General features: G+C 48.2%; 1 protein-coding gene across 1 annotated transcript in view; it reads right to left on the bottom strand.

Annotated features, from left to right (window-relative positions):
* LOC122542796 (creatine kinase M-type) overlaps positions 1–12,535 on the bottom strand; it is a 21,710-nt gene extending 9,175 nt beyond the window's left edge. Inside the window, exons 1-3 of the mRNA XM_043680847.1 lie at positions 12,430–12,535; positions 3,586–3,798; positions 1,631–1,785 (exon numbers count right to left, since the gene is read on the bottom strand). Coding sequence (XP_043536782.1) covers positions 1,631–1,785; positions 3,586–3,778 — 348 coding nt within the window. The 5' untranslated portion in view covers positions 3,779–3,798; positions 12,430–12,535. The remainder of the gene's footprint in view (positions 1–1,630; positions 1,786–3,585; positions 3,799–12,429) is intronic.
* Positions 12,536–14,939: the final 2,404 nt, after the last annotated feature.

The following is a 14,939-nucleotide window of genomic DNA, read 5'->3' as shown; positions in this document are numbered from 1 at the left end:
AGCAAAGATTCTCGCACCCCCCCCCCCCCCCCGCCAACATACACACGCAAATGAACTAAAAGCTAAGATCTGACTGGGATGGTCAGATAAAGGATTCCTGACCTGTGATTTTATTCCGATGGGGCCATTGATCTCCCTCAGGTCCTGCCTTTAAAGCTCAAGGCAGGTTTTGTACAAATACATCACGTGGAGATGCCGGGGTTGGACTGGGTTGGACAACGTTAAAAATCACACAACACCAGGTTATAGTCCGACAGGTTTAATTGGAAGCACTAGCTTTCGGAGCGCTGCTCCTTCATCGGGTAGCTAGTGGGGCAGTATCATAGGACACAGAATTTATAGTAAATCCTGTACCACAACCAACGGATGAAGGAGTGGCGCTCCGAAAGCTAGTGCTTCCAAATAAACCTGTTGGACTCTAATCTGGTGTCATGTGATTTTTAACTTGGTCCAAATGCAGGCATTTACCAAACAGTGCTTTCTGGAAAAATCCAGACATTGCCAGTCCCCGAGACTGAGCGAGTACATCATTGGGAAGAAGAGTTGTGGATTAACTGGATAACTCTCTCAACAAGTGGGCAGAGGTGTGATGGGCCAATTCATTCCACTATACCGGGCTGGGCTGGTCATTACCTTCATTAAAGACAGGAGACAATTCTGGTTCTTTTTCATGGTGGGGGGGGTGCAGGAGTGTGGGTGTCACTGGCTGGGTGCAGCGTTTATCACCCCCCCCTCCCTAATTGCCCCCTTGAGAAGGTGGGGGTGAGCAGTCTTGAACCACTGCAGTCCCTGTACTGTGGGTTGACACCCAATGCCCTCAGGGAAGGAATTCCAGGACCTTGGCCCAGTCACACTGAAGGAACAGCGATATATTTCCCAATCGGAATGGTGAGTGGAGGGGAACCTGCAGGGGTGGTGTTCCCATGTATCTGCTGCCCTTGTCCTTCTACTGAAAGGGGGCAGGAGCAGCAATATGGAGCGGTTGGGTTTGGAGAGGCTCTTTTGGTGCATAGGCAGTGTCCCTACCCCAGGACCAGGAGAACGTGGGTTCAAGTCCCACCTACTCTATAGGGTGTGTGGTAACATCTCTGACCAGGTTGGCTAGTAACCTCCTGGACCACTTGGGCCGAATGGCTTCTTTCTGTATGGAGGTTTTTCTGTTTATGTGGGGTCTGCGGGGTCTGATGACAAGAGGCCAGTAAATATCAGACTGATTTCACTTCAAATCTCAATGCGGCACGGTAGCACAGTGGTTAGCACTGCTGCCTCACAGCGCCAGAGACCCGGGTTCAATTCCCGCCTCAGGCGACTGTCTGTGTGGAGTTTGCACATTCTCCCCGTGTCTGCGTGGGTTTCCGCCAGTTTCCTCCCACAGTCCAAAGATGTGCAGGTCAGGTGAATTGGCCATGCTAAATTGCCCGTAGTGTTAGGTAAGGGGTAAATGTAGGGGTACGGGTGCGTTACGCTTTGGCGGGTCGGTGTGGACTTGTTGGGCCGAAGGGCCTGTTTCCACACTGTAATGCAATCTAATCTAATGCTGACCTGTCTACACGTCCGTAGCAGTATCCCTCCAGCTCCCAGTGTGAGAGGACAGAGGTGGATTCAGCCGGCCGCACGGCCTGGTACAAACCTTCAGGTTTTCGTGGTTGAGGTCAGTCTTGTGTTTGTCTGTTGGCTTGTAGCCGCCGTGACGATCCTGAATGACGGGGTCGAAGAGAGCCTTGAAGACATCGTAAGATTCCTCATCCCCAGCGACACAGCCCACGGTCATGATGAAGGGGTGACCTGAGGGACAGTGAGAAACCCTGATATTATCGATCCCGCAACAGCATGGGCTGGTGTTCAGATCGACGCGATGCTCACTAACTGATGATACAAGGTTTCACAGCAGAGTAGGAGTAGGCTGCTCCATCTTCTACCATCCCGCACCACCTCTTAGCCGCAAGACTACTGAATTAAAACTGCTCAGCAACAGAATAATCATCGAGATGTACAGCACCGAACAGACCCTTCAGTCCAACTCGTCCATGCTGACCAAGTTTCCTGAATTAAACTAGTCCTATTTGCATACATTTGGCCCATATCCCTTTAAACCTTTCCTATCTATGCACTTGTCCAAATGTCTTTGAAATGTTACAATTGTACCTGCATCTACCACTTCCTCTGGGAATTCAATCCACCCCCTGCATGAAATGGTTGCCCCTCAGGTCCCTTTTAAATCCTTCCCTTATCACCTTAAAATATGCCCCTAGTTTTGGACTCCCCCCAACCCAGGGAAAACGTCTTTGCTATTCACCCTATTCATGGAGACGATCTCCAGGGACAGTCAGCCGTCCCCTGATCTCCCCCATCTGATAGGAAGAGCCTTCCATTCCACTGACTGTCCTAATTGTCCCTTAAATTTAGATTGTCGACAATTTTCTCAAATCCAGCATCTGATACACGATGCTAACGGATCAGAGGATCTCAAACAAGCGCAACCCTTAGGGCGAAGACTTTTCTCTTTATCGAGCTGAGACTCCGGAGTCCCTGATCCATTCTCCGCAGTGTAGTACATTCTCACTACCTGCCCTGTCCAGACCCCATTGACAACCACATTGCAATGGGTTCACCACTTGTACTGCCCTGTCCTCCAAGGAACAGGGGTGGTCGAGTGGCAATGTCACTGAGTTTAGTCATCTGGAAGCAAAGGCTAAAGGTCTGGGGATAGGGTTTGAATCCCACTGTACAGATGGTGGGACCGGAATTCAGTAAAAGTCAGGAATAAAATGGTTGCCATTACACAGACGGTTGTTTTAAAAATCTGGGTGACTCCAGACAATGTGGTCAACTTCTAAGTGCACCCTAGGTAATTAGAGACAGGAAACCAATGCTGGCCTGACCATCCATAATTACTAAAAGAGTCTACTCTCCCGATAGGTCAGTTAACAAGGGATGTCGTCAAGTAACATTCCAATGTTATGATCTTTAATGACCAGCTCCAACAACAGAAAAGCTAACCATCACCCCTCAATGTTCAGTGGGGTCTTTATTGCTGAATTCCCCACTATCAATGTCTAGGGATTGACTGAGCCATATCAATGGTGTGGAAGTGCCAATGTTGGACTGGGGTGGACAAGGTCAGCAGTCACACAACACCAGGTTACAGTCCAATAGGTTTACTTGAAACCACAAGGTTTCAGAGCACTGCCCCTTCATCAGCTGAAGTGACTTCAAATAAACCTATTGAATTATAACCTGGGGTCTTGCGACCTCTGACTTCAGCCATATCAATACAAGGGGAGGTCAGAGGCTGCGAACCTGCAGCGGGTAACTCACCTCCTGACTCCCCAAAGCCTGTCCAGCATTGACAAGGCAGGAGTCTGGAGGGTGACGGGATATTCTTCACTTTGCCCTGGATGGGGGCAGCTCCAACAACACCTGAGAAGCTCAACACCATCCAGGGACAAAGCAGCCCCCGCTTGATTGGCACCACATCCACAAACATCCACGCCCTCCATCACCGACGGCCCCGTAGCGACGGTGTGTACCGACTACAAGGCGTGCTGCGGAAAGTCACCAAAGCGCCTTTGCCCGTCCTCTCACCTGGATTGTCCACTCCGGTCTGGATCACATCGTCAAGGGTGAAGCCACTGGGAGTCTCCTTGTCGCGAAGTTGTTTGTAGATATCGAGGGTCAAAGCCTTGGCCATGTGATTGTTATGTTTGCTGAGGTCAGGAAACTCTTCCTCTGCTGTATAGTTCAGCTTCCATTTGTTGTGAGTGCTACTGAAAGGCATGATTGCAAATTGACCAAGTCCTGAAACACACCAATCAGAATGGGGGACAGAGCCATCAATAGGCAAGAAAAATAGACAAGCCCCCAATAAACTCATACTCTCCAATTCCCGGCACCATCCCTCAGGCAGTAAAAGAGATGTTGAGGTTGCAAAGAGTACAGGATCAAACGACATAGATGATGGTAACAATTTAGGGGATTAATTTACTTATTTTTTTACAGCATTTTGAAATGAACTGCTAGTGCATTTTGACTCAATCCCAATGTGGCTCATTGGTTCGATTTTATTTATTGTCCCATGTACCTAAGTACAGTGCAAAGCTTTGTTTGTGAGCTTTACAGGCAGACCATTGTGAGCAAGGACATATAGATCATAGGGTGAAAAAAAAACAACTTGGACGGGGTGAGGAATACAGGGTAGGCCTGAACAGCTTGTATGGCTTTAATGTGTGGTTCACGAAGGTGAATTCACTGTAACATGGTTGACGAAACTTTTAAAACATATGTTAGCTGTATTGCGATTACATCATCAACACTTTAAGCGCAGTTTCTGAAGTGCGCTTTTTCTATAAAGCGGGGTTCCACAAGAACGCAACCATCGTGTCACAGAAGAACTGACTGTATTCCAACACAAATTAGCCCAACCCTCTGCCTAACTCTTAAGCTAAACTAAAAAGCCCCGTTAATCTCCACTTGAGGGTGTCTCTCACATTTGCCACAATTCAAAATGGGACTTTTTCTTGCGGACAACAATTGCACAGGGCAAGACCAACGTTATTTGAGGTAGGGGAGGTCCATTCGTCAGTCTAATATGGCCGGGAAGAAGCTGATCTTGAATCTGTTAGCACGTGTGCTCAAGCATCTGCATCTTCTGCCTGACGGAAAAGTTGCTGGAGGCCTCATATTTCCAACAGCCAGGACCTTACCTCTGTAGCCAAAAGAGACACATGCTTTGAGTGAAGCGAAGAGGGGTGCCTTTTCCATGGCAACACCTCGGCCAATCGGAGTTCACATGCCAACCAATCGGCACCCTTTCCCAACACAATATAGGCTGCCACTTGTTATGGGTCGTGAGTGTGGTGCTGGAAAAGCACAGCAGGTCAGGCAGCATTTGAAGAGCAGGAGAATCGATGTTTCGGGCACAAGCCCTTCATCAGGAATGAAGAGACACTGCTCGAAACGGTCGTTCCTGATGAAGGGCTTATGCCTGAAACGTCGATTCTCCTGCTCCTCGGATGCTGCCTGACCTGCTGTGCTTTTCCAGCACCACACTCTCGACTCTGATCTCCAGCATCTGTAGTCTTTACATCCTCCTGCCACGTGTTATGGACCAGGTCAGACACCCTCAAAACAATCCAGCCCAGACCCTCACTTTGCGTGTTGTTTTAAGCAAGTGTTAAGTGGATATTCCAGGTGAGATGCAGCTGGCCCAACCATTTAGTTTTAAACAAAACAGAATTTATTTATAGGATTACCGAATAAAATACAAACAACAGAGAACAAAATACAGAATAACTTAACCTTTCCGCAAACCCAACAGATCATCCCAGCTTAATGATGCTGTTCCCAATACGTGCAACAATCCCCATTAACACCCCCGTGGTACAAAAGGTAAAATCCAATACAGGGTCTTCCTGGAGAGAGGGAGGATCAGCATGGACCTGCTTCTGTGGGCCCAGCAGCTTTTACCACGCTGCAGTTACAAACCAAACCAAACCAGACCAGACTAGAGAGAAGCAGAGCTGGGAGAACTGGCCGCTCCCCTTTCATTGGACAAGTGTCTGTTTTTTACAACTTGAAAGCCTGTTGCCTGAGGCAGTATCTGTTAGTTATAATCAAACTTGCCCTAAAACCCTTCAAATCCAGACTTTTTGGAGTCTGTGTCATTTACAAACTCTTTGCAAAAGAAAAGCCAAGGACAGTGTAACCTTGTTAAAGGAGCAGCTTCATCACATGCTGGCTTTGAAATTTGGCACTCTTGCAACGTGTCCTGATGAGTTGGAGAGAAAGCTTAGTCAAGTGTTGCGGGAATCTAGGGCAAGGGGACACTAACTGGAAGTCAAAAGCAGACCGGAAAATCAAACCAGAAACTGTGGATGCTGGAAATCCGAAACAGAAACCGAAATTGCTGGAGAAACTCGCCAGGTCTGTGGAGAGAAACAACCCTTCAGCAGAACTTCAACCAGAAACGTGAACTGTCCCTCTCTCCACAGAAACTCGGCAGGTCTGTGGAGAGAAACAACCCTTCAGCATAACTTCAACCAGAAACGTGAACTGTCCCTCTCTCCGTCTCTCCACAGAAACTCGGCAGGTCTGTGGAGTGACGGAGAGAGAAACAGTTCATGTTTCTGGTTGAAGTTCTGACGATGGGGTCAGTGGAGTCAAAATGTGAACTCTGTTTCCCTCTCTCCACAGTTGGTGCCAGACCTGCTGAGTTCCCCCAGCAATTTCCATTCGGGAGAATGATTAGGTGATATTTATCCAGCCAAGTCCCTTCAGATTTTATTCATAAGGCCTTTCTTGCGATGTTGGCATCACTAGACAAGGCCAGCATTTTGTTACTGACCCCTAATTGCCCCTTGAATGGAGTGGCTTGCTGAGCTATTTTTAGGGCACTTAATAGTCAGCCATATTGCTGTGGGACTGGAGTCACATGTAGGCCAGACCAGGTAAGGGTGGCAGATTTTCTTGCGTAAAAGTGACATCACTGAGCCAGATGGATTTTTACAACTATCGATGACAATTTTATGAGAGAAGTCTCCCAGCATTGCACTTGCTGAACCACAAGGTGCGACAGGATTTCAAAATAGAATTTTCTGGCAATATGAGGCTGGTACAATTGCAACATTTAAGAGGCATCTGGAAGGGTATATGAATAGGAAGGGTTTGGAGGGATATGGGCCGGGTGCTGGCAGGTGGGACTAGATTGGGTTGGGATACCTGGTCGGAATGGACGGGTTGGACCAAAGGGTCTGTTTCCATGCTGTACATCTCTATGACTCCATTGTGGCATAATGTCCAGGTTATACCATGCACAGCAATGTCACACAATTATTGCCCGGAAGAAAAAGTGCAATTTTTAATCGGGCAGACACGAGACACCTCAAGAGGAGGTTAATGGAGACGAGTTAGGCAGAAGGTGGGGGAAATTTGGATTAGAATACCAAGCTGCCCATTGCGTGAAGTGGTAGTGTCCCAATGTCTGAGCCAGGAGGCCTGGCCCCAGAGATGCGTCATAACGTCTCTGATCAACAAATAACAGAAGATCTCTCCAAACCGACTGTGGCCATCATCAACAGGCTCAAAGGTCCTTCTCTTGGTTTCTAATGGATGGCCTCTCCCACATGATCTAGAGACTTCCCCAAAACAATCCAGGGAAGTGGACAACAGCAACAGGGAGAAACCAAAATTTGGGATGTCCTTTCTCAACTGGTCCTGGAGACATTGGTTAGAATCATAGAATCCCGACAGTGTGGAAACACTCAGCCCAACAAGTCCACAGTGGACCTCCTCAGCTAGAGGATTGTGTACAGTTCTGGACACCACATTATTGGAAGTACTCATCAGTGGGAAGACAAAAGCGCTTTACAAGGATGGTTCCAAAGATGAGGAACTCCAATCTTGAGGATAGATTGAAGAAATTGGGACTGTCCTCTTTGGACCTGACTCGGAAATATATCGCCGTGTCGCTGGGTCAAAATCCTTGCAACTCCCTCCCTAAAGGGCATTGTGGGTGTCCAACACCAAACTGGGGCAGAAGCAATTCAAGATGTCGGCTCTCCTCCACTTTCTCAAGGGGGCAATTAGGGATGGGGCAATAAACATTGGCTCAGCCAAAGACCCATGACTGGATTTTTGTTAAAAACCCAAATGAGGTTCCCGACTTAAAGGATTCTCTCAAAACGTGGACCTCCAGCACGGCACAGGCCCCAAATTAGGATTGGCATCTAAGTCCTAAAATGGGATTGAGTGCCATAGTGTTCTGTGAGGAAGCCATGCCAGTCGGTCACACTGGCATATTGCCACCACCTGAAAACATTTAAGCCTCACACCTTTTTTAAATATCTAAGCATCACATTACAAAGGCTGCGCGCTGTGACGTTAAGTTTAGCAATCTTAACATCCAATAATAAAAATGATGAATGAATTTTCAAACTTCCCGAGAGCATTTTAGGATTATGGAAATGGGGCTCACTTTTCGAAACTACAACCGCAGGAAGTGTGTATGAACAGAGTAAATAGTGATGCTTCTGCTGTTTAATTCATTTATGGCTGCACTGTGCTCCCAGAGTTTCCGCCCTCCTCATTGACCTTCCTCAAATTTATTGTCTATCTCAAAGACCTGCCCTTGACAAGGACTCACAGGTCAACGACCAACAACAACTGCTTGCCTTTATATAGCACCTTTGATGAATGTCCCATGCTGCTCCACAAGGAATGCTGCCAGTTGACTCTGAGTCACGAAAGGAGATATGAGAACAGGAGACTAAACTTTTGCTCGTAGAGGTCAGTTTTAAGGAGAGACTTAGAGACAGAGAGAGAGAGAGAGAGAATGTGAGAGCAAGGGGAGAGAGAGAGAGAGGAGAGAGAGAGAAAGAGCGAGAAAGAGAGAGAGAAAGAAAGAGAGAAAGAGAGAGAGAAAGAGAGAGCAAGTGATGGAGAGCTGAACAGGTTAAAGGATAGGAATTCCAGAGCTCAGGACCTGTTACTGAGGAAACAGCTACCAATGCAGTGATTAAAACCAAGGACGCTGAAGAGAGTGAAATTGAGGGAGGGCAGAGATCTCGGAGGTTTGCAAAGTTAGATGGGGTTAAGAGAGATAGGGAGAGGTCGGGGCCATGGGAGGGGTTTGAAGACAAGGATTTGACTGTCTAAATTTGCAGCACGGTGGCTCGGTGGTTAGCACCGCTGCCTCACACGCCAGGGGCCCAGGTTCGATTCCGCCCTCGGACGACTGTCTGGAGTTTGCGCATTCTAATATTATGGAATATTGGGTGGGCTAGCCACAGGGATGGGGTGGTGTGGTCTTTGGATCTTAGTGGGATGGTCTTTGGAGACTTGATGGGCTGAATGGCCATCTTCCATACTATAGGGATTCTATGAATGGGAGCTCTGACCTCTCCTACCACCATTCCGGAATGAGGTACAGTATCATGGAGTTGCAATGAAATATTAAACAACTATATATATATCAGTATGATATATATTGGTTATATATATATATAGATAATGATATGTCATGTTTAACATATCATTGCAACTCCATAACACTGTAACCCTTTTGCTATAAATTCTGTGCTATATGGTCATGTTCCCCAACTACCTGATGAAGGAGCAGATCTCCGAAAGCTAGTGCTTTCAAATAAACCTGTCAGACTATAACCTAGTGTTGTGTGATGTTTAATTTGATAGATGGACTCCAAGAAGCAGATGAAGGAATTAGATTAGATTACTTACAGTGTGGAAACAGGCCCTTCGGCCCAACAAATCTACACCGACCCGCCAAAGCGCAACTCACCCATACCCCTATGGGCAATTCACCTGACCTGCACATCTTTGTGACTGTGGGAGGAAACCAGAGGAAACCCACACAGACTAAACAGGGTACTTACAGTGTGGAAACAGGCCCTTCGGCCCAACAAATCTACATACCCCTATGGGCAATTCACCTGACCTGCACATCTTTGTGACTGTGGGAGGAAACCAGAGGAAACCCACACAGACTAAACAGGGAGAATGTGCAAACTCCACACAGTCAGTCGCCTGAGGCGGGAATTGAACCCAGGTCTACTGGTGCTGGGAGGTAGCAGTGCTAACCACTACGCCACGGTGCCACCCAAGGCTGAAGATAAGCCGGGAGAGAGATAAATGCTGAATGGGTGCTAACGGGAGGTGCAAATAATTGAAAATGTGCTCGTTGTGCTGGGAGCATTCCTTACAGAGCAGGAGCTGGGCGGGGTCGGGGGTATGTGACAAACATGGAAGAATGTGTCAGTTGTCCACATCTCTGGACAGGTTGGTTGGAAGTGATCAGACCCAATCTGTAATTGCATATGTGTCCACTGGGGGGAGCACATTGCCAAGACAAGGCTGTCTGTTCAAACAGTTGGGACCCTGCATTTGCGTAGCACCAAGCGAGCAACTTTTAGTGGTTGGGGTGGGGGGGAGGTTACTGGCGTAACGTGAGACACGCAAGTTCGCGGCTCAGCAACATCCCACCGATTACTCTATTGCTCCATTCCCAATCTCTGGGTTTCATGGGTTGTCCATACTAGCCCCTTGCCCTTGCAGATGAAAGGGACGGGGTAGGAGTCTCAGCAGAATCAGCGAGCAGCCCGCCGTGGAAACCATTCGGTCCATCATGCTGGTGTCAGCACTCTGTAACAGCAACCCCCCACTCCTTTCCCCCCTCCCCACACATGCCACCAGCCTCCCCCCTTCCAGGGAAAATCCATTTCCCTTCAGATATGAATCCAGTTCCCTTTTCGATTCAACTCCATCACCAATCCTGATCTCTCTCAGCTGGACAAAACAAAATAGTTTGCCCCTCCTTTGGTGCATCGCCTCACCTCCTAGTTCTCAAAACGTTCCTTTAAATGAGAATGGGATTCTCCTGTCCTACTCTGACAAGATTTCCCCTTCAAGCCACTCCCGACCCTGACCTGGAAATACGTCGCCGTTCCTTCAGTGTCGCTGGGTCAGAATCCCGGAATTCCCTCCCTGAGGACATTGTGGGTCAACCCACAGCACACAGACAGCAGCGGCTCAAGAAGGCAGCTCACCCCCCACCTTCTCAAGGGGGCAATTAGGGATGGGGGATAAACTCTGGGCCCAGCCAGGGACCCCCCATATTCCATAAGTGAATAAAAACACCCCTTTGCAGTCTGGATACCCCTTCCCAAAGGAATACCGTCTCTAATATCTTCCTGCCTTCTGCTGTCCCTTTGGCAAAACTGGTTCCCCATCCTTCCCTCCCCCTTACTGTAGACCCCACATTTAGGGTGGCACAGTGGTTAGCGCTGCTGCCTCACAGCATCTGGGCTCAATTCCCACCTCAGACAACTGTCTGTACCGAGTTTGCACATTCTCCCCGTCTCTGCGTGGGTTTCCTCCAGGTGCTCAGGTTTCCTCCCACAGTCCAAAGATGTGCAGGTTAGGGTGGATTGGCCATGCTAAATTGCCCACAGTGTTAGGTGAAGGGGTAAATGTAGGGGAATGGGTCTGGGGGGGTTGCGCTTCAGCGGGTCAGTGTGGACTTGTTGGGCTGAAGGGCCTGTTTCCACACTGTAAGTGATCTAATACGTGACTCCCGGCTGGATCCAATTGGATTGGATTTGGAATGTGGGGATCTCAAGCGATTGTGATTGCCCCCCACCCCCCCACACTTTGGGGATCTGGTGGAACCCCGCTCCAAACCAACTGGTTCGAACCTGACATTGAGACAGGGTCAAGCAGAAAGTGATGTTAGGATCAGCCCTACATTCACTGGGAAATCCAGGCGCAAACTTGCACACTGCTCTTTGCGGAATCAGCAAGTTTCCGACCATCTTACCGCTCCCCAAGGCTCGAAGGGCGAGTTGGCTGTTTCCTGGGAACCGTCTCACTAGATGGAACATCTCAGAAAGGGGAATTATTCACCGAGCTCTGTGTGTGTGTGTGCTCCTGGCTCCCTGCGCCTGACGCAGTCTGGGCGCAGGCAGTCGACAGGGAGAGTTTAACCCTGTTCCAGGCGTAGACCATTTCAGGATATATTTTTTAAAAAAAAATAAAGAAACATCGGTCAAAAAATTCAAGCGGACAATTATAAATCGAAAGGAAATTTGGAGATTGACCCTGATAGTTAGAATTGTATGCAAAAGAGATATTGGAAAACTCTGGGGGGGGACAAATTGTATTTGGAATCGATTTTAGAGTTATTAAAATTAAGACAGACAAAAGTTTAAATGCTATTAATTTCTTGATGAAACGTTGACATGGCGCAGCGATTCCAAATTCTCAAATTTGTAGTTTATCCGTATCCTAAAAATTCCCAAATTTGAAACTTAAACAGTGGCCCCAAATTCTCAAATTTGTAGTTTATCCGTTTCCAAAAAATTCCCAAATTTGAAACTTAAACTGTGATCCCGAATTCTCCCGAATTGTAACTTACTGTCCGGAATTCCCCACTCTAAAAGTTAAAATTTCCAAACGCTTCCAAGTTTTAAAAAAAAACACCTGTCGATTATTCCCAATTTTAGGACAGTCCAAAGTTTCCCGGTTTGTCAGTGTCCAGAATTGCCGCTTTAAAAAACTGAGACAGCGCCCGAAATTCCCAAGTGTGTGTCTGGGGGGGGGTGCAAAAATCCCAAATTTAGCCACTGAAGCGTCCAAAATCTCCCGTTTAAAATCGAAAATCCTCAATCCTAAGACTTGAAACGTCCAAAGTCCCCAGTGCTTGTAACTTAGTCTCAAACAAACATTCCCAATTTTAAGTTAAACGGTGTTGGAGAGATTTCCCAAATTTGTAACAACCCTGCGTCCGGGACGGTTGATTTAACACGGAATAAAATCCTGGCTGCAACTCCCGGTAAGTGGGTTTTTGAAGGTCCCAGGTTCCCTGGATATTGGGGTGTGCTGGGCACAGGGGAAGGTGCCGTTCACAGAGTTCCTTACCTGCTCCAGGTGTGTCCCCCCTGCTGTGATCCTGACACCTACCGCTACAACAGTGCGCCAGGACGGACACAGCATCTACTGCTCCCTTTATACACCTCAAGGCTTCTTCCCAACATAGTTCGCCTGCCCATGTAAGGAGTGACCCACTCCCTCCCACCCCTCCTTGGCCAACTCTGGGAGACAGAAGATACTCTGACCTGGAAACCACTGGCCAATTGGCTGTTCCTTCATGCTCTAGAGCTCTCTCATTGAGGGCCAGTTCCCATCCCCCCCTGCTCACTCTCAGGCTAGACTCTGCCAGGAACTGTCCCTGACATTTATACGGCCTGGAAAAATATCACCGCTGTATTCAACAGAGAGGGACCTGGTGGGATAGAACCAAAGAAATTATTTGTAGGCTCCATACAGTGTGGAAACAGGCCATTCGGCCCCACCTGGACACCCCTACTGTGTCACCCTGCGTTTCACATGACTAACCTACACGTCACTGAACACTATCAATACTTCCCATAATCAATCCCCACCCTAGCACATCTTTAAACTGTGAGAGGAGACTAGAGGGAACCCACACAGACACAGGGAGAATGTGCAAACTCCCCACTGTCGCCCGAGGGTGGAATCAAACCCAGATCCTTGGTGCTGTGAGACAGCAGTGCTGACCACTGAGGCACCATACCACCCTTAATCAAGGAAGGCAATTTTAAATCAGGTTAGGAGTGGTTGGGTGGCATGGTGGCTCAGTGGTCAGCACTGATGCCTCACAGCACCATGGTCCTAGGTTCGATTCCACCCTCGGGTGACTGTCTGTGTGGAGTTTGCACATTCTCCCCCGTGTCTGCGTGGGTTTCCTCCGGGTGCTCCAGTTTCCTCCCACAGTCCAAAGATGTGCAGGTTAGTCATTGGAAACACAGGGTAACCGGGATTGGGTAGGAGGTTGGGTCTCTCTTTGAAGGGTCAGGGTGGACTTGATGGGCCAATGGCCTGCTCCCACACTGCAGGGACTCTTTGCAGAGCGAGTAGCAGAACCCATCCCTAATTGCCCACAGGGCTGTTAAGAGTCAATCCCATTGTTGTGGGTCTGGAGTTACATAGAGTCAGGGAGATGTACAGCACAGAAACAGACCCTTCAGTCCAACTCATCTATGCTGACCAGATATCCCAAACTAATCCGGTCCCATTTGGCCCATATCCCTTCCTACTTATATACCCATCTAGATGCCTTTTAAATGTTGTAACTGTACCAGCCTCCGCCACTTCCTCTGGCAGCTCATTCCATACACGTACCACCCTCTGTGTGAAAACATTGCCCCCTTAGGTCCCTTTTAAATCTTTCCCCTCTCACCCTGAACCTATGCCCTCTAGTTCTGGAATCCTCTACCCCCGGGGAAGAGATCTTGTTTATTTATCCTATCCACGCCCCTCATGATTTTATAAACCTCTATAATGTCACCCCTCAGCCTCCAACACTCCAGGGAAAACAGCCCCAGCCTGTTCAGCCTCTCCCTGTAGCTCAAACCTTCCAACCCTGGCAACCTCCTTGTAAATCTTTCCTGAACCCTTTGAAGTTTCACAGCATGTAGGCCAGACCAGATAAGAATGGCAGATTTACTTCCCTGAAGGATAATTAGTGAACCAGATGAGGCTTTCCAACAATCAATTATGCCTTCCTGGTCATCATTAGACTCTTAATTTCAGAATATTTTATTGAATTCATATTCCATCATCTGTGTGGTGGGATTTGAACCTGGGTGCCTGGAACATTATCTGGGTCTCTGGATTAACACTGCATCGCTGTCAGAGCGATTTCTTGAGCTCCAGTCACTGTTGGCATGTAGAGCAGCTGATGGCCGTACAGCAAGATCCCACAGGATGGGCCTGGTGTTGTGGTTGAAGGGATAGGTATTTATCAGCTCGGAGGGTGTAGAGGGTGGTGGAGGTTAGGGGTGTTTGTGGACGGCGATTTCTGTGCCATGAAATCCTTTATATCCAGGCAGGCGGTGGGAGGAGTCTCAATTAAACATCTGAGCTGAAAAATCAGCCACTCTGACAGTGCTGCACTCCCTCAGTAATGCAATTTCTCTTTTTTATTAATGTCTTTTAAAAAATATTTTCATTCATTCTCATTCATCAGCCATGAATGGAATAGCAGACCATTAAGGCCCGAATGGCCTCCTCTTGCTCCAGATTCTTGCGCAAGGACAACAGACACTAGCTGAGCTTGTGCCACCCACATCACATGGAGGAGAAAATAGAGAGCACAGCCAATGGGGTTGGTTTGGGACGTGCGTTCGACCAATCAGGCAGCAAGGCACCCAGTGCCCAGTTGGTGATCAGAAGGTGGGCTATTGGGAGGAAGCCATTTGCTAACGTTGGCTGGTAGTGGCGTTGTGATGGTGGGTCCCTGTATTGTAATAAGACCAGAGGAAATAGGAGCAGGAGTAGGCTATTCGGCCCCTTGAGCCAGCTCTGCTATCCAACAGGATTGTGGTGATCCACCATTCCACATGTCT

Source organism: Chiloscyllium plagiosum, chromosome 41 (genome assembly GCF_004010195.1).
Source record: "Chiloscyllium plagiosum isolate BGI_BamShark_2017 chromosome 41, ASM401019v2, whole genome shotgun sequence".
NCBI lineage: Eukaryota > Metazoa > Chordata > Chondrichthyes > Orectolobiformes > Hemiscylliidae > Chiloscyllium > Chiloscyllium plagiosum.
The sequence above is the reverse complement of the archived record's forward strand: the minus strand, read 5'-3'. Positions and strand labels throughout refer to the sequence as shown.